Source organism: Heloderma suspectum, chromosome 8, assembly GCF_057233095.1.
Source record: "Heloderma suspectum isolate Gila_16-S chromosome 8, 16-S_ref, whole genome shotgun sequence".
Classification (NCBI taxonomy): domain Eukaryota; kingdom Metazoa; phylum Chordata; class Lepidosauria; order Squamata; family Helodermatidae; genus Heloderma; species Heloderma suspectum.
In genome coordinates, this window is record NC_139465.1 from 42,336,023 (window position 1) to 42,355,934 (window position 19,912).

At 46.4% G+C, this 19,912-nt stretch overlaps 1 protein-coding gene across 3 annotated transcripts in view; it reads left to right on the plus strand.

Moving 5' to 3' along the window:
• The first annotated feature begins 1,703 nt into the window (after positions 1–1,703).
• The window catches only part of LOC146339090 (contactin-6-like), a 29,202-nt gene continuing 10,993 nt past the window's right edge, over positions 1,704–19,912 (plus strand). Inside the window, exons 1-3 of one of the 3 annotated variants that reach the window (XM_084812153.1) lie at positions 1,704–1,938; positions 14,595–14,930; positions 17,126–17,443. In XM_084812153.1, coding sequence (XP_084668279.1) covers positions 1,878–1,938; positions 14,595–14,930; positions 17,126–17,443 — 715 coding nt within the window. In that variant the 5' untranslated portion in view covers positions 1,704–1,877. The remainder of the gene's footprint in view (positions 1,939–14,594; positions 14,931–17,125; positions 17,444–19,912) is intronic. The other 2 variants (XM_084812152.1, XM_084812154.1) reach the window with 2 other exon arrangements.

Genomic DNA, 19,912 nt, shown 5'->3' on the forward strand with positions numbered 1-19,912 from the left:
ACATCCACAGCTGAGTGTCCTTTCGGCTTTGGCCCAGCCGCTTCACTCTTTCTGGCGCTACTTGGAAATTCCCTCTGCTCTTCCCCAGTAGTGTATTGGACACCTTCCAACCTGAGGGGCTCATCTTCCGGCGTCATCTCTTTTAGCCTTGTGATACGTTCCATGGGGTTTTCTTGGCAAGAATCCTGGAGTGGGTTGCCATTTCCTTCTCCAGTGGACCACATTTTGTCAGAACTCTCTGCCATGACCTGTCCGTCTTGGGTGGCCCTGCACGGCATAGCTTATGGCTTCACTGAGTTACGCAAGCCCCTTCGCCACAACAAGGCAGTGATCCATGAAGGGGTGTGAAGGAGTACTCAGTTTGAAAGGCCGCCTAGTTTAAGCCTAGTATAAAGACAAAGATCCATCCGAAGGAAGAGCTACAGGACCTTGGCACTACCCATCCAGAGCACTTGGACTGCAGACCGAAGAGGCAGGCACCCAGGTCATCTGCTCACCGTCTTCCATGCAATAGGGAGGCGTGCTGTCTATCCATTGAAATTATAACCATTACTTCTAAATTTGCACCTGTGCATATAAAGTAGCATATGCAAATTTTATGCAAATCGGCTTCCTCGTTAGTTCTATTTTTTGCTGATTCAGAAGCGGCCATCCTAAAGTAGAGAAGGGCAGGGGGCGGCGGGGGTGGCCTGAGTCATTTTGCCACCTGAGCCAGCCCCATGTTGCCCTGCCACCAACCACCCTGCCCTTCTCTCCTCCTGGATACACAAGTTGGCGGGAGTGTTTTTGCCTTTCTTTGGCTGGTGCGCTGGGTCTTGCAACAGTTATGCCTCATTCATAGTCAGCCATGTTAGGCTACTGTAATAAGCCCCTGAAAAATGCCCACTATATACTGTCTTTCCCTGTAACACACTCTCGCTAGCCCTATGCCTATGCATGTAGGGCTAATGTGCGTAGGGGAGTGTGGGTGTGCACGTAACCCCTGCCCCCAGCATTCTCATGTGCCCGGCTTCCGGGCAGACCTTTGTTGAACACACTTACAGAGCCCTTGCAAAGGCCTACCTGGGTACCATTGAGCGTAGGGATGTTGGAGGAATCTGGTTGGGGAGGTGGAACTCAATGAGATTTCATCAGCTTTGTCCCCCAGACCCTGTTCCATCTTCTACCAGCTGACCTGACCTGGTCCACAGTGAGTTGGACCAGCTGGAGGATTTTCTGTGTCTGTTTTTATTTGCAGAAATAGATATTTGCACAAATTGTGTCCGCAATTTGCTCAACTGTCTACTAACGCTATTTTTTAAAAAATACATCAAAAGCCTCTGGGATTCAGGAAAACTGCTCAGCTCAACTTGCAAATGCAAGCCAAGTCGAGCGCACCATGGCAGTCTGGTGAGCCCAAACAGGGCCAGATTTCCCGGCGACAGACATCCTTACTTGGGGGTGGGCTTACATGGATGTCGATGTGCCCCTATACACATTAGCCCTACACACAAGCAGGCAAATTCCTGCATAGGGCTTCTGTCAGTCTTGAAAAACCGAGTAGTAGTAATTTTTTTAAAAAAGAGAAAGAGATAACCAGATGGCAAAATGGATGAAAGACAGACAGATCGAGTCAAGGAACATTAAAAGAAAAGACAAAAGAGGAACTGCAGACAGAGGATGGGAGTGGTGAGATAAAAAGGCTGAAAACAAAACAAAAACCCAGCATTCTTCTAAAGCATTTTCTCTAGTTTCACGTAGTGGAGGTCGGGCCATTCAGATCTGGCTGAGAGCAAACCCTCACTTCCCAGGCTCCCTTGTGTGGCCAGGGTCCGTGCGCAAACTGAGAGGATTGTGGAGGCAGCGGTGGGGAGAAAATATAGACTGCGTGAGACAACATGAGCCTCCAGCTGGTCGAACTCTTTCTGCCGGTGTTTTTTTCCATTTTCTTGCTTATGGGTGAGTTTCCCATCAGATGAATGTTTTCTCCTGCTTTTAAGAATACTGCTATAGATCCAGGGGCTATAAGTTCTGATTTGTACATTACACAGAATGCCAGACGGTAGACAAGGTTGCAAAATTCTGCCCTGTACCACCTCAGCTTGCAGACAGGGGGTCATATCTTGGAATGCACAATAGTTATAGTACTACTACTACCTTCCTGAAGGAAGAGTGAGCGCTGTGCTGCTAAACGGGAGCGGCAGTTGGCTGAAGTTGTAGAATTCTGGACCGTGCTACTCCAAATTGCAGGTGGAGGGTTCATAGTTTTTGAATGCTGCTCCGTCCATGTAGCTAATAATAAATTCCTGCCTGTAGAAAGCTAGCAGATGAGGCCTATGCTAAACATTTACCTGTTTATTTACATTTACCTGAGCACTTTCCCGGGGCAAATTCAAAACTCTGACCCCCTCCCTGCAATCTGCAGTGGGAGACTCCCTCCCCTCCCATCTCATCCTGTGGGACTGGCTCACGGAGCGGGTGGGCTTTATGGCTGCTGGGGTGGCTGAAGCAGCAGCGATGCTGCAGGGGCTCCTGCATGTGATGTGGGAGGCGGCCCTGCTGCAACTCCTTCCCCTGCAACATTCGCTCTCCAGGACTGACGCGGGGAGCAGCCACGGTGCGGGTGATCTCCTGTGGCCCAGGAGGTCTCGTGGCGTTCCATGGGGCTGCAGTGGCTCCGGTGCCACTGGAGTAGGTTCAGCACCACCACGTGGCATAGTTGGGTAAATGCTGGGGCCCACACGGCCAGTGAGACTTGCGAGGGCCCATCACCGCCTGAGCCCTGTCCCCGGCCCCCTTCATTTTCCTGTCTTGTCCTGTCTTTTCCCATCTCGATTTCTTTCAAAAGCAATGTGCCGGAAGTTCCGGTTCCGGTTCATTGTGGGTCATCCCATCCTCCCCTGCCCCTGTGGCTGGAAGTGGGCCAGCATCCACCCAGATGCCCGGTAGGAGGGTGCCCAGGAGGGTACCCTGCCACGGGCTCCCCCAAGCCTGGAGCCCATCTAGCACTGGAATCGTGTAAGATGGGCCCGGCAATGTGGGTGGAGCCTGTGCAGCGGCTCCTCCCACACCAGCACCGACCCTCTGGAAACCTGGCATACCCACGACATGGGGCTCCTCACGTGTGCCCCGGGGCTAGTCACTTTACCCGGTGGTGCAGGAACGGGTGGTGCTCGGCTGACACCAGGGCCTGGCCTTGGAGGCAGAAGCGAGCCAGGAGGGGTGACCGTTCTTCCCCTCCTTCCTGACCAGGTGCAGGACGTGCTGTGCTTTCGGCAGGGCTAGCCCCGCTCCGCGAGCAACCCCGGGGGCTGTAGTGGTTTCTAGAGGCGCCAAGGAAACAAGCAGGCCTTCCCCCGACTGTGCTTGAACGGACTGGGTTGAAGCTACAGTTGTGTGCTGTAGGTTCTGTGCTATGCTATGCTATGCTGTGTGTGTGTGTGTGTGTTTAGAATGCTTGCTGCCGTTGCTGATTTTACTGTTTTTATTACAGCATCAGTTTTCATTAGGTGAGTTCTGCTGTTGTGCACCGCCTTGGGAAGGCTCCCGCCCTGATAGGCAGCCAAGAAATATTTTAAATTAACACGGGGGGGGGGGGAGATCTCTGACTCCCCTTTCCGACTCAGAAGGGGGAATCCAAACGATCCTGTGGTCTCCGGGATGCTTGCCCAGGGGCCGTAGGATTGTGCTCTAAGTAATAAATAAATAAGTGGATAATCCAAGCCTTCCCCAACCTTATGCCCTCCAGAAGTTTGGGATTCCAGTTCCCATCAGCCCCAGTCAGCATGGCCAATGGTCAGGAATGCTGGGAGTTGTAGTCCAAAACATCCAGAGGGCACAAGGTTGGAGAAGAGTGCCATAATACATTTAGAGGAGCCACGCACAACATGAAGCCTGCACTCCCTGGTTGATTGGGAGGTATCCTGTATACATTCTTGGGGGGGGTAGGAAGGTGGAGTTTCAGAGGTGCAGCTGTCAGGAGGGGGATGTGGCTGGGCAGTTAAGCAGGGCACCGAAAGGCAGGGAAGTGTGTAGTGAAGTGGCATTGCAAATGGAGGAAGAGAAAGCAAGAGAAGAAAAAAAGAAAGGAAACCCCAAGCACCCAAAGACAGGGACTGATAACGTTGGTGCTACATGTGCAGAATTGACTGCAGGGGAAAGAACTCTGCAACCCTTCCCAATCTATCGCGAATCAGCCCGCGATTGACCAGGACATCCTGATTAGCATTCTGCCCACCCCTGAACGAGAGGGAAAGCAATCCTGTACCTAAACCTGAGCGGTGCTCAGGATCTGGTGGGAGAATTACGTTCCTGTGGAACGTCTCAGGCACAGCGGCCACAGTGCTACTGAATTCAACATCTCCTGCAAGGAGAGTTCCCCCAGAAATCCAGCATGGAGGTGACGGACTCGACCTCGGGGGAGCTGGGGGTGGCGACGGCCGACAGGAAGCTCTGGCGTGGGCTGGTCCATGAAGTCACAAAGAGTCGGAAGCGACTGAGCGAATAAACAACAACACCATGTTCAGTTGCACAAGAGTAAACTTCTCCAAAAAGACAAAAACCCAATCTGAGGGCATTCATTACAAGGAAGCTGGAAGGGAGTAAGGAGGGTCACATCTCTCCAGGGCTCTTGGGGGTTATTTCAAATCATGATAAGAACAACTCAGCTAAAGTGAATACCACACCTTAGGAAAGGTACAAGAAGAACAAGAGGATGCCAGTGTGGTTCATGATCAGAGTCGCGGGGGCTATCCAAGGCAACAAGGCTCCCCTTGAAGAGTACAAGTCTTGCCCAAATGAGGGGAGCAAAAATGATCACAAACCCACTCCATTTGTTTGTTCTTGTATCTGCCCCAGTCTAATGCAGAAGATGAGGACGGTCTGACACCTATTTATTTATTTATTTTATTGAAAAAGCTTATATCCCAACTATTTCTCTAAAAGGGGACTCAAGGCTGCAAGCGAACCAAGATCAACACTATCTAAAACAACCTTTAAAATGTATATAAATAGACGACAATAACCTTGTAAAACCAGCAGTTCCAACATAATGGCTAAAAATACTCAAGGGCTATTAAAACTTTTTAACCAACTGGCTTCTTAAGGAGCAATGTTTGTATCATGTACGTGCCACCTAAAACAGTAACATGTCAGGGCCTGACAAATGTCTGTTGGCAAAGTATTCCACCAAGTGGGTGCAACCCCCGAGAACAGCCTGGACCTGGGATGAGGAATGTGCAACCCTTCAGATGTTGTTGGACTGCAAGTTCCATCACCCCTCAACATTGGGCATCCTGGCTAGGGCAGATGGGAGCTCCACCAACATCTGGAGGACCACATGTTCTCCACCACTACTCTCCACCACGTGTGGCTGCTCACCTGGCTTCCTGAGGCCAGGGAATCTGAAGGAGGGCCCCAGATGACGACCTGCAGATGTGGGAGGAACACATAGAAAAAGGTGGTCCTTCAGGTGTGCTGGATGGAGAGGTTGACCACTGCTCCCTCCTGAACCATGCCCTGCTGCTCTCTGTCACTGGAGATGCTTTTCTCCACAGCCCAGTTGACTTATCAGAGTCAGTCTGGCAGAAAAGTGCTTTCCATCACAGACTGAGGGAAGATAAGGCAGGGAAGGTTTCTTTCCCTCACCCAGGCTCTGCCTTTTATGTTAAAAGTAGACCATGCTTAGGGTGACCATTTGTCCTCTTTTACAGAAGACGGTCCTGTATTTGAAGGGCTGCCAGAGGACCATCCTCTCTTTGAAGGCATCCTCTCTTTGAACGGCTGTCCAGTCCAAGACCAGTATAAAGACAGAGAACCATCAGAAGGAAGAGCTGGGCCTTGAAGTTGTGCAACAGCACCTGGACAGCAGACTGAACAGGCAGGCACACAGGTCACCTGGCCACAGTCTTTTCCGCTATGGCAAGATGTATTGTATTTCTATTGAAATTACAATAAGTATTTCTAAATTTGCATCTCTATATATAAAGTAGTGTAAGCCATTTTTAAGGCAAATCAGTGTCTTCTTTGGACCTTTTATTTGGCGATACACTTCCGCTTTTTCGGAGGTTCATAAGTGGCCACCCTAACACTGCTTTATATGTGAATGAGGAAAAGTCATGAAAAACCAGCATGGCTGACATTGCTGGTGTGGTAACCCTTCGCTAGCACTATCCTGTGGCTTGCAAATAACTGCTCAGAGACCTTTTGCTGCTGCAAACCTGACATAGCTCCTTTGCTTTGAGGGGCAATTATCATACCATTTAAAGCAGGGGCGCAGAACCTTTTTCAGCCTGAGGGCCAAATTACATTTCAGAGAAAGTCTCAGGGGCCACATTCCAGTGGGAGGAGCCAGTGGAAGCTGGTGGCTCCAATTTGGGTGGGGCTGTGAATCCATTTCAGGTTTCAGTCAGAACCAGCCAGAACTCTCTGAAGGAGCTATCCAACCCAGAATGGATTCACAGCCCCACCAAAATCAGAACCACTGGCCTCCACTGGGTGGAGCTGAGTGCAAAAGGTATGGGGCCAAAATTTCCTAAAATATCACCATATGTTAGCTTAAAACTCATATGGTCAGCCATTAAGCCTTAGGAGAGGCATTTCAACCTTTTAGAATGAGGGAAAAACGTGTAAAAGCCAGGAAGCCACCAAACAATTGATGATTGGGGGCTAGGGGAAGGGGCATGGTCATCTGGGGTACTGGGACCCCAAGTGGAACAGCCCCTATACCTGTGGTCCTGTACCCCTGATTTAAGGCCTTTAGCAGTCTGCAACCTGCATTGTAAGGACTGTTTCCTTCAGTATGAACCCGTCTGGATGTTTGGTTCAAGAATGCAGGTCCTGATGATTTTCCCCTGCTGTCTGGGGTGCAGTGGGTGGGACACAAGACAGGGCCATTTTAATTACCATGCCTGGTAGCCACTTACACATAAGAAAAAAGGGGAAATGCATCACCAGAAAAAGAGGACAAAAGGGGGCACTGATTTTCATAATTTTTGCATATGTTAACTTATTTGCATGCTTGCAAATTTAGAACTAGTTACTGTAACTGAAATAGAGATTCAATGCATCTGATTATAGTGGGGCAGGCAGTAATCAGGTGACCTGTGTGTCTGCTGCTCAGTCTGCTGTCCTGGGGCTCCTTCATACGGAGCTTTAATCCTGCTATTGAGATAGCTCACTCACGGAAGTTTGTGGGTCCAGGGCACATCCAGAGGTGTTTCCTGGTTATTCCGTCTCCAGTAGATCCGGAACTAATGAACCATTTTTTAAACCCTGAACGTTACGCAATTAAAACATCCACCAGATGTCGCTGTTTCATTGCATTCTATGGAACCTTGAAAATTAAACGCTTCCCTTCTCAGCAGTCATGTGGTTCCTGTCTGGGAGCCAGCGATAAATGCGGAAAGGCTCCAGAACAGGAGGACTGTGGGTTTCTTTAGTGTAAAGGCAGCCCTGGTGCTTTGATGGGCAACTTCAAGAGCCTTGCTTAGGGTTCTATCTCTTTAAAATGGACTTGGGCTGGACAGCCCTTCAACTGGAGCAGGGATGGGAAATCTCCAGCCCATGGGCCAAATGTCACCTTTGGAGCATCAGGATGAGGCCCCTCCTGCTCAGAAGGGGCAGGGGGTGGAAGAGCACTTGATCTGCAGCCTCCCTTGCCTTACCTGTGTGGGGAAGGTGAAGAAGGAGCAACGCCAGCTGCACCTTCAGCCCGTGCTTTGAGGCACCGATGGAGTTGTGAGGGTGAGATTCAGCCAGCTCCTTAAAGCACTGCCTGAGTCTGCCTCACTCTTCCTTCAGCCTCTACATGCCAGGAAGATCAAATAGGAGCAAGTTGCCCTGACTGAGGACCCAACTGGATGGGCGGTCCTCAGTCAGAGAGCCTGCTTCGCTTCGCGCAGTCTGACCCCAGCTGGAGAAAGCCTGTGCAGAGTGAGGTCGGATCCCTGAACCCAGCACCGGCTGGAGCTCCAGTGGGTGCTTTGGCTGGTGACCCAATGATGACAGGGGTGGGCCCTGCTTCTGCCATCATCCAGCCCAAGAGAGGGGGGGTGTTGGGCGGGGGAATCTGATCTCTGGCCCTCCAAAGTTCCCTCCCCTGACATAAAGGATGCCTTCAATCAGAGGAGTGTCCTCTGATAGCCCTTCAAACGGAGGACTGCTCTCTGTAAAGTAGGGCACAATGCTACCTTAAGGCCTGTTTTGTTACTTTGCATCTTAAAAATAGATTTAAAAGAAGGTTTTGGCTCAGATTAATTTTATTTGCTCCTTCTGACATTTTATTTTGCTTTTTTTGAATATTTCCCCTTGTGGCTCTTTTTATAATGTTAATATATTTGAATTACATGTTTTAAACCTTTGTGGTCTACGTTGCCTTAAGGGTCTCTTATGCAAAGATGGGATATAAATGTTTTAATATAAAAATATGAAAATACAAACTTGATGGAAGAAAATAGAATGATCATCATCAGTCTGAGGTTGCAATTTATTTGTTTGTTTGTTTGTTTACAATATTTATATACCACTCATCAGAAGATTTTGGAGTGGTGAACAACATGATAAAAGAATAAAACAATGGTTAAAAGAGTTAAAACATTTTTTAAAAAAGACAAACCCCAACAAAGTGGAGTTCAACAAACCACAGCTGGTCATGCAAGGAAGGCCTCTTGAAAGAACAACGTCTTCAGGAGGTGCTGGAAGGAACACAATGTTGGCACCTGCCTGACCTCTAAAGGCAGGGAATTCCACAGGAAGGGGGCCACCACACTGAAGGCTCTTCTCCTGGTGGACTCCAACCGGGCCATAGGTCCATGTGGAACCACCAGGAACATGCCCTCTGATGACCTCAGTGACCGGGCAGGTTGGTAGCGAAGGAGGCGCTCTCTCAGGTATCCTGGTCCCAAGTTGTTTAGGGCTTTGTACACTAGTACTAATACTTTAAACCTGGCCTGGTAGCGAATAGGCAGCCAGTGCAATTCCCTGTTCTTTTTTCCTTCTAGGCCACCCTTCCTGTGGGTGAGGTTCATTCTCTTTCTAAATTATTTCTAAGAACATGATGTTAAAATATACAACATACATATCTTGCAAAAAATGAGTAAAACATGCCACATATTAAATCTATCTACTAATAGAAATATATTCTACCCAGATTACATCGATCCAGAATGGTTTTCGCAGTATCCTATATATTTCCCCAACGTTTTTTGCAGAAAATAATGTAAGATTATTTTCCATTTCTTTGGTATTGCATACTTTCTGGCTCTTGCTTATGTTCCTTCACTTCTTGGTCCACTGGATTGTTAGCAAGTAGTTCCTTGAGTACTTGACAACAATATTAGTTTCTAGAGACTTTATGATCACTAAAAGCACACCAAAAATCTATAGTACCTTTGTTTTCTATATAGTGTGATATCTGTGCCCTGTGATCTTAGTCAGTTCTTATGCAGAGGACAGAGGATGAAAATAGGGCAGTGTGGAAAAAGGTCTCAGCAGGGAGTGGTTCCATTGGCCTCGATTGCCACTGCCCACCACCACTCTCCCTGGCTCTGCTGCAGGTCTCGCTCTTGTGTGTCTGTGTATCTATAAGGGCTTTTCTACATGAGGCTTTTATTGTGCACTCGCCATTCCTCCTGTGTTTTCCAGTCACCTTCATGGGGTTTTTGGGTGTGTGTGTTTGTGAATACAACCTTTTTTGGAATTGTGAAACAAAGTGCAACTGTCCACCAGTGTAGTTGCATTATTCCATTTTGTTCCACTATACCATACAGCACCACCTAGAGATGATGTAGTAGAAAATAAAGAAAGGCAGGAAAGGAAAAAACCTTTGCACTCTTAATTCTGCAAAGTATCTAGAAGCAGATGGAGTGGGTTAAAACGCCTTGTCAGGGAAAGCTCTAAGAGGCTGTGTGCATGTGAGGGTCTGTGTCTGTATGTGTTCATCAGCGCTGCAACCCTGGCACTTCTGAGGCATTGCTGTGCTGCTGTTTGATACAAGTGAAACTGTTGCTCTATTTCCATGTGGCAATCAATGCTGACTTCAGTGCGAAATTCCATGCCACATGGCCATGTTTAAAGTGGGTGTTGCATAAGGTGGTGGTTTTTAGATCAGCTGAGCTGTCCTTGAGCACAACTTTTCTTTTAATACCTGCACAATGTGTGCCGAGCTTTTGAGGGAGGTGTCACTGAAGTGTCATCCAGGACTATGTGTGCATGAGGGAGAGAGATGGGAGGAGGGTGGCACTGGAGAAGGGCAAAGGAATGAATCGCCTGCCTCCCGCCCTCTCCCTCAACATTTGCTTTTATTGTAATTTCTTGTGGATTCCCAGTTGAGACATCAGAAACTGAATATTAGAAATAATTGCATTCCAGTGTCAAAAAGAGTCTGAATTACCTATAAACTATCCAGCCAAGGGCAAGGTCTTGCTGTTGGCAAATAAAGCCCTGAATAACTTGGGACCAGGTTACCTGCTGTATCACCTCCCCCAATATAGACCTGTGCAATAGCTAAGATAATTGAGGGAGACCTTGCTGCAGATTGCAGATTGCCACTTGGGAAGTCTGTCACTGGGAAATCCAGTTCTTCTTTGGCCTGACAGAGTTCCACAGCATGTATGACTCACTTTGCATCTGTGAGTTGAGCTGCAGGCTGTTCCTTGAACTTTGGGAACTATTTTGAGCATTTTGGGGGGAAGGTTCTGCAATTTGCACAAATGTCTTCATGGATCACTGCCTTGTTGTGGCGAAGGGGCTTGCGTAACTCAGTGAAGCCATAAGCTATGCTGTGCAGGGCCACCCAAGACGGACAGGTAATGGCGGAGAGTTCTGACAAAATGTGGTCCACTGGAGAAGGAAATGGCAACCCACTCCAGGATTCTTGCCAAGAAAACCCCATGGAACGTATCACAAGGCTAAAAGAGATGATGCTGGAAGATGAGCTCCTCAAGTTGGGAGGTGACCAATATACTACTGGGGAAGAGCAGAGGGTATTTCCAAGTAGCGCCAAAAAGAGTGAAGCGGCTGGGCCAAAGCCGAAATGACACTCAGCTGTGGATGTGTCTGGTGGTGAAAAGAAAATCCGATGCTGTAAAGAACAATATTGTTTAGGAACCTGGAATGTAAGGTCAATGAATCAAGGTAAGCTGGAGGTGGTCAAACATGAGATGGCAAGATTGAACATCGACATCTTGGGAATCAGCGAACTAAAATGGACAAGCATGGGCGAATTTAATTCAGGTGACCTTTGTATCTACTACTGTGGGCAAGAATCCCTTAGAAGAAATGGAGTAGCACTCATAGTCAATAAAAGGGTGGGAAAAGCAGTACTGGGGTACAATCTCAAAAACGATAGAATGATCTCAGTACGAATCCAAGGCAAACCATTCAACATCACAGTAATTCAAGTCTATGCCCCAACCACTGAGGCCGAAGAAGCTGAGGTTGATTGGTTCTATGAAAACCCACAACACCTTCTAGAACTAAAACAACAAAAAAAGATGTCCTCTTCATCATAGGGGATTGGAATGCTAAAGTAGGAAGTCAAGAAATAACCGGGATAACAGGCAAGCATGGCCTTGGTGTACAAAATCAGGCAGGACAAAGGCTAATAGAGTTTTGCCAAGAGAACACTCTGATCATAGCAAACACTCTTTTCCAACAGCACAAGAGGTGACTCTACACATAGACATCACCAGATGGTCAATACTGAAATCAGATTGATTATGTATTTTGTAGCCAAAGATGGAGAAGCTCTATACAGTCAGTAAAAACAAGACCTGGAGCTGACTGTGGCTCAGATCATGAGCTTCTTATTGCAAAATTTCAGCTTAAATTGAAGAACATAGGGAAAACCACTAAACCATTCAGGTATGACCTAAATCATATCCCTTATGAATATACAGTGGAGGTGAGGAATAGATTTAAGGGATTAGACCTGATAGATGAGTGCCTGAGGAACTATGGACAGAGGTCCATAACATTGTTCAGGAGGCAGCAACTCAATCCATCCCAAAGAAAAAGAAATGCAAGAAAGCCAAGTGGCTGTCTGATGAGGCTTTCCAAGTAGGTGAGGAAAGAAGGGAAGCAAAAAGCAAGGGAGAAAGGGGAAGATATACCCAACTGAATGCAGAGTTCCAGAGAATAGCAAGGAGAGACAAGAAGGCCTTCTTAAATGAACCATGCAAAGAAATCGAGGAAAAGAATAGAATGGGAAAGACTAGAGATCTCTTCAAGAAAATCGGAGATCTCAAGGGAACGTTTTGTGCAAAGACGGGCATGATAAAGGACAAAGAAGGCAGGGACCTAACAGAAGCAGATGAGATTAAGAAGAGGTGGCAAGAATACACAGAAGAACTATACAGGAAAGATCTGAATGTCCCTGATAGCCATGATAGTGCGGTCACTGAACTTGAGCTGGACATCCTAGAGAATGATGTCAAGTGGGCCTTAGGAAGCATTACTAACAACAAAGCTAGCGGAGATGACAGTATTTCAGCTGAGCTATTTAAAATCCTAAAAGATGATGCTGTTAAAGTGCTGCACTCAATATGCCAACAAATTTGGAACACTCAACAGTGGCCACAAGACTGGAAAAGGTCAGTTTACATTCCAATTCCAAAGAAGGGCAAGCTTGCCTGTTATCCTGGTGATTTCTTGACTTCCTACTTTAGCATTCCAATCCCCTGTGATGAAGAGGACATCTTTTTTTGGTGTTAGTTCTAGAAGGTGTTGTAGGTCTTCATAGAACCAATCAGCCTCAGCTTCTTCAGCCTCAGTGGTTGAGGCATAGACTTGAATTACTGTGATGCTGAATGGTTTGCCTTGGATTCGTACTGAGATCATTCTGTCATTTTTGAGTCATCACTTCCTGGCATATAGAAGGGGAAGAAATGGAAGCAGTGACAGATTTTATTTTCTTGGGCTCCAAGATCACCGCAGACGGTGACTGTAGCCATGAAATTCAAAGACGCTTGCTCCTTGGGAGGAAAGCTATGGTAAACCTAGACAGCATAGTAAGAAGCAGAGACATCACCTTGCCGACAAAGGTTCATATAATCAAAGCTATGGTTTTCCCAGTAGCAATGTATGGCTGTGAGAGCTGGACTATAAGGAAGGCTGAGCGCCGAAGAATTGATGCCTTTGAACTGTGGTGCTGGAGAAGACTCTTACGAGTCCCCTGGCCTGCAAGGAGGTCAAATCAGTCAATCCTAAAGGAAATCAACCCTGAGTGCTCATTGGAAGGACAGATACTGAAGCTGAAGCTCAAATCTTTTGGCCACCTAATGCGAAGAGAAAACTCATTGGAAAAGACCCTGGTGCTGGGAAAGATTGAAGGCAAAAGGAGAAGGGGACGGCAGAGGATGAGATGGCTAGATAGCATCACCGATGCAATGAATATGGACTTGAGCACACTCCGGGAGACAGCGGAGGACAGGAAGGCCTGGCGTGCTATAGTCCATGGGGTCACGAAGAGTCGGACACGACTGAACGACTGAACAACAACAACAACTGAATTTGTGCAAATTATGCCCAACTTTGGGCAAATTGCACAAATTCAGCCATAATTTGTGTAATTTGCACAAAGCTGTAATTTTCAGAAATGACTCAGAAATGTGCACAGACTGCAGAACCTTGCCAAAAAAAAAAGTGCAATCTTCCTGGAAAATTGGCGAACTGGGCTGACTTGCTGCAGATCTAGTCAAGTGCCACAGTGGGGACGAAAACAAACTCTGGGGAGCCAAGCCTAGGAAAACTCATCGAACTCCACTCCCCAAATGGATTTTTTTTACATCCTTAATTGCCAGCAGGCGGCAACCCTGAAACAGCAACAGCTTTTCCGTGGTGGCACCCACCTTATGGACTGCCCCCCTTCCGGTATTCAGGAGACATCAATTGTGGCATGTTTTAGGCGCTCATTAAAGAGCCATCTTTTAACCCAAGCCCTCCTTGAATGGTTGTGCTGCCCAGTTCATTGGTTTTTTAATTATTGTGTGTTTAGTTTTGGTTTTAAATATTTCTAACATTTTAACTGATGAGCTTTTGTGTTTATTATGATTGTTTTAGTTTTTGATTTTGTAAACTGCTTAGAAATATTTTTAGATATGATAAGCGATATATAAATTGATTAAATAAATATATAAATTAAATTAAATGGTCTTTCCCAAGTTTATCATGGAAAAGCAAATCAGATCTGTAGCACTGATTGTTACATTTGATATTCTCTCTTTATTTTAAGGTTTAGGAAGTTATCCCTATATCTCTATAACTTCCTAAGCCTTGCACATTTTAGATTTATCTTGGGTATCTTCTGCCAAAATCTTCTGAAAACACGTAATAGTAGTATCTCCTAATCTTACTTAGTATCACACATGTCATTTGAAGGTGCTAAGATTTCAACGGGGTAGCAATTCCATGGCTTTTGAGAGGCCAGAATTCAGCCAGCATCTCTGCAGAATTAAAATGCCCAGAGTTCCTACAGAGAAGGAAAACAGGCTTACTGATCTGACATGGTTTTGGAATGTACCCTCTTTCCCCCAAATCGAGGCTGGATGCATCTCTCACAAATAAGATGCTTTTGTCTAGCCGCTCATCTTGTTATGCTGTTTCAACTTGTCTTTCAGGGCAGGCAACGGAGGCTGCTCAGCCACCATTTTCAGTGATCCAGACGCCTGCCACTTTGAACGTGGCGGAAGGATCGACACTGGACATGAAGTGCAGGATCAAGGGGAGCATCTCCTTCAAGTGGTTTATGCGGTGGTATATTAATCGACATGGGGGAGGAGAGACGGAATTACAGAACTCATCCAACATTCGTATAATTACGAATCTAACAGAGAAATTTAGTAGTTTCACTCTGGAGAGAGCTGATCTAGTTCATTCTGGAACCTACCTGTGTTATGTTGGCAGCAGTACAGGTGACTGTGTTCCCAGTAATGGGACAGAAGTGATCATTAGTGGTAAATACTTCAATTTCTTTCTCAAATCTTTTTTATGAGGGAAATTTGTCTCACGCTTGTAATTATCTCACACTTGTAAATGTTATGGATTGGTAGACTTTTGTGGGATTTGGGGCTGCTCTATTTGCATGATAGATAGAAATACACACACACACACACACACAGCCCCCTCATATATAGATGAGGTATATTTTTCTTCTGATATGTTGAAAACAAAAAGTCAATTCACAGCACAATCCTAACATGCTTAATCAGAAGTTTGTGTTCACTGGGACTTACTCCCACCTAAGTGTGTATAGGATTACAGCCTTACTATGCCTGTTTTCTCCATTAATGAACCCCTTTTTGCTATTTCCATTACTTTCCATTACTTAAATGACATCTGCAAAACCTACTGGTAGCTGCAATAAAGGTGCCCTTGCCAGATGTTGGAGATAACCATATCCTCGGTGACTGGATGGGAGTCCACCTTTCAAAGGAACGATATTGGGAATCTAATTTACCTCCCAAGGAAATTAAAGGCCAAAGTACACGTTATACACAAACACATGTAACAAAGCCTCAATAGCTTATCCTGTAAGGAGAATAAGCCACACGAGGGACTGAGTCATAGCGTGGGGGTGGGGTGGGAGAAAGGGTGCTTGCTGCTGCTGCTTTCAGGGGTGGGGCCATTTAGAGCAGAGAAGCAACACACATTTGGAATCCTGGGGGAAAGCACTGGGTAGGGAGAAGGGTTAAGCGGGCACTCTTCCTACCCGTCTCTGCTCTCCCCAAGCCACTTTCCCCAGGCTGTCAAATATGTGCGTGCTTCTCTGATCCAAATTGCCCCCTCCGAAAGCAGCAGGAAGTTGTTTGTTTTTTACTGCTATGAAAATCCCATTTAGAAAGCCTGGATGTGTTTATATGAATTCGCATGGTGCCTTCCAGAGGGATGCTACTTAGAAGGTGGCCATGCTCTATGCTCCTGTTCCAAGATTCCTTAAGGAACAATAATACCATGACATTTAAATCAGAGTTAAGGCTATGAATGTGCCTTTCAGCTAGGGCGGGTAGCCTTTTTGTGGGGCAGAGTTCCCGCATCTTTAAGAGCTGCATGACAGGCACACATTAAAGTGGAAACTTATCATTCTATTGAATGATCTCCCATGTCAAAACACTCTAGGAAAAGAAAACCCGCCATGTGGGAGAATGTCTCTAGCCTAGCCTTCTTCCCCATGTGCTGGTTTTCTACATGCAAGGGCTACCACCTAATTAGTCAATTAACTGTATAAGGCCTAGCAAATTAATTTAATAATGCATCACATGCAAATCAATTAATTAACACTACATAAATTTGCATATGATGAAAAACTGATTTGTTTCTGAAGAAAAAAAAAACTTAGATATGCCACATCTATGGCACCAGACTTCATCTTAGAAAGAGAAAGACATCCCTTCCTATGAGAGAGAGAGAAAAAGGGAAATGTCTCTTTTGAGATGGTGCATCTTGCCATCTGCAGTTTTTATAAGTACGTTAATTTAAAATACTTTAAAATCTGTTGTTCAGTTAATTGGGAGGGCACATTTTTAGTCCATAAAAATGGTTTTAATTGATTCATCTAGCCCAGGAGTGTTGAACCTCTTTCAGTCCGAGAGCCTAATTCCATTTCAGAGAAGCTCTCCTGGGCTGCATTCCAGTGGTGGGTGGGACAAAGGCAAAAGGGGTGGGGCCAAGGAAAAACAGGCAGGGACAAAAATAGCAGCCTGTTTTAGCTTCAAGCTCTTATAACCAATAACTCAGCCTTAGGAGGGGCATTTCAGCCTTTCCAAATGGTGGAAAAACTGCACTAAAGCTGGGAAACAACCAACAATTGGCGGTTGGGGAAAGGGGGTGCGGCTAGGGGAAAGGGCGTGGCCACCTGGGGAACAGTAGAGGGCAAGACTGGGAATCCCAGGTGGGCCTGATTGGGCCCCCAGGTCTGAGGATCTGCACCCCTGATCTAGCCAATTAATCAACTGAATGCTGCAGCATTTGTTCTACTACAAACACACACACACACACACACGCACCCATCTCCATTCTGCAGTGTGGTAGAGTCATAAGAGTGTGCAACATGCTTTCTCTGAATGTGTCACTCCCTCTTCCGCCATCCCAGCCACAGTAACAGTGAGAGGTGCTTTAATGGAGCTGCAGGTTATTACATCTTTTCCTACAGAAATCACCGATTTGATGGTGAACCAGACTCCAGGACACATTGACAAAGTGGAAGGGGCCAATGTCAGCATTGAGTGTCGCTTCAGGACAGTTGGCAACCGCAGTGTAATGTATGTGAAATGGCACAAAGAGGGCCTTGAGGAAGAGCTGACCAACAAAACAGGCTTGTGCGCAATGACTCAGGATGTGGAGAAGGGTTTTGCTTCCCTCACTCTAATGGATGCTGATGTGGGTGATTCAGGGTCCTACAAATGTGTAGTGGGGAGCAGATCAAGAAATCGGACAGGATCAGGAACTGGATCTCATGTTGTCATCAGAGGTATGTATGTACAACCTTCTTTCTGGTTATTCTGAGATGAGAAGAGAACGTTTTAGGAATGTACCCCATAAGATAACTTTCCAACTGAGGCGTGTCAGAGTTTCCTGATGAGAGGGTCAGTCCAAGGGTCCAAGAGCTCAAGCCGGTATTTTTACCCCAGAAGGGTTAGAAGATACACACACACACTTACGCACTAACGTCTTTACATTTCCAAAACACTTTTTAAGAATCACATCTTGGATCTTTCAAAACTGACCATCTTGCAAGTGACTGCTGGGACATGGAGACCTTATATACCCCGTCCAGGGCCTGGCCCAATATTATCACATAAGGATCGTTGATGAAACTGGTGCCAGGCTGAAGAGATCACTGTCCTGTATCATAAAATATCCATCTGACTGTTTTACACAGGCCTAACCAAAGTCTGGCAAAAACAAAATAACATTGGGATAAAGCGTTCAAGCCTCCTCTGACTTGCATGTGAAGCCCCATGAAGGGAGACAGTTTGTAACTGGCTTCCGCAGGAGGTTGGAGACTCTCACTTCCCATGGCCCAACATTTCCTCCTGTAGTAACACCTGTGATTGTCATACTTGATGGCTAGAAATGGAATATTTTGGAAAGCGACTTATTGGGTATGGGTGACCTCTTCAGCTCTGGTATTATTCTCCTGCAAATTCATGTACTCTCTTGTAGTTTTCAAACAACACAGGCGCCAGGCCTGTTCGAGTTTGAAAAGGGCCCCAAAATGCCATCCATGCACTCGGTGCAGATTGGAATTATATATGGAACAAGTGAGATCTGTAACAAAGTGTTGCACTGTTCCCTTACCTCCCAGAGGAAATTCAGGTTTCTAGTCAGTCCTCCCAAGTAGTAGGATTCTACTTCTTGTTGAAGAAATCCCGAAGCAGTTCATACAACAAGCTGCCACAGGCTCAAGCAGAACATTCCACACACCCCTTTTCAGCTCCCCCACCCCCTTACACTCAACATTCTCTGTCTCCTGAGTATGCCTGGTCCGGATTGGGCTGTTTGAGGGATCCCCCTGCTTTTCTTTTCTTTTATTCTTATAATTCTGCAAATCCCCCAAGTGTTGCTGATACCTCTCTCTGGTTTAAGTGGCCTTGTTTTGGCTACAATCCTGTCGGCACTTGCAACGTGAGCGTGCTTTTAGGGGGAGTGATAGGCAAAACAGGGGTGAGGAACACATTGCCCTCCAGATGTTGGACTACAACTCCCATGAGCCCCAGCCAGCATGGTCAGTGGTTGGTGGTGATGGGACTTGTAGTCTAACAACATCTGGAGGGGAATAAGTCCCTCACCCCTGGAATAAAATGTCTTAATAGGTTCCTCTGGCCTCACAGGACACTCCTGAACTGCATGGGGAAACGGTCTATCATGGAATGCTGACCATCAGTGCAAGTGATGGAAGGGAAGTGGGAGGTTGCGCCATGGGGTCCAACCCCCTGCTCGTTGCAGAAATCCAGTTGAAAAGCTCTTCCAGTGATGGAGAGGCCACCACCTCCCTAGGCAGTTGGCTCCATTGTCTGACTGCTCTGACCGTTAGGAAGTTTTTCCTGATGTTCAGCTGAAATCTGCCTTCCTGTAACATAAGGCCATTATTTTGTGTCCTAAGTCTTGGATGACAGAGAACAGGTTGCGGCCCTCTTCTGTACATGAAAAGTGCTCTCATATCCCCACTCAGTCTTCTCTTCTCAAGGCTAAACTTACCCAGTTCCATCAGTCTTTTCTCGTAGGCCTGAGTTTCCAGTCCCCTGATCAGCTTTGCTGCTCTTCTCTGAACTTGTTGCAGTTTACCCGAGTCCTTCATAACAGTGTGGTGTCCAAAACTGGACACAGTATTTGAGGTGAGCTCTGACCAAGGCAGAGTAGAGTGGAACTATCACTTCCCGTGATTTTGAGACTATACTTCTATTGATGCAACCTAATATTGCATTTGCCTTTTTTGCAGCCACATCACACTGCTGACACATATTCAGCTTGTGATCGACTACAACTCCAAGATCCTTTTTACATGTACTGTTGTCAAGCCAGGTATCCCCCCATCTTATACATGGATTTGATTTCTTTTTCCTGAATGAAGAACTTTGTTCTTGTCCCTGTTGAATTTCATTCTGTTATTTCTGCCCAGTTTTCTAACCTATCAAGATCATTTTGAATTTTGTTTCTGTCTTCCAGATCAACCTTCCCTGAACCTGGTGTCCTCCAGACGTTTTGGACTACAACTCCCAGGATTCCCAACCATAGGCCAAGCTGGCTCGGGCTGATGGGAATTGAAGTTTGCAGGCACCAGGTTTGCGGAATGCTGTTCCAGACACTTTTCTGGGCCAGAGTAATGGTTGCTACACTCTCAGCTACGTCTGAAGCCAGGACATTTAGCAGCCTCAGTGGGAACCTTTCCAAAGAGCCTAGGGTACAAATACAGGGGCATCTAATTACCAGCACAAGC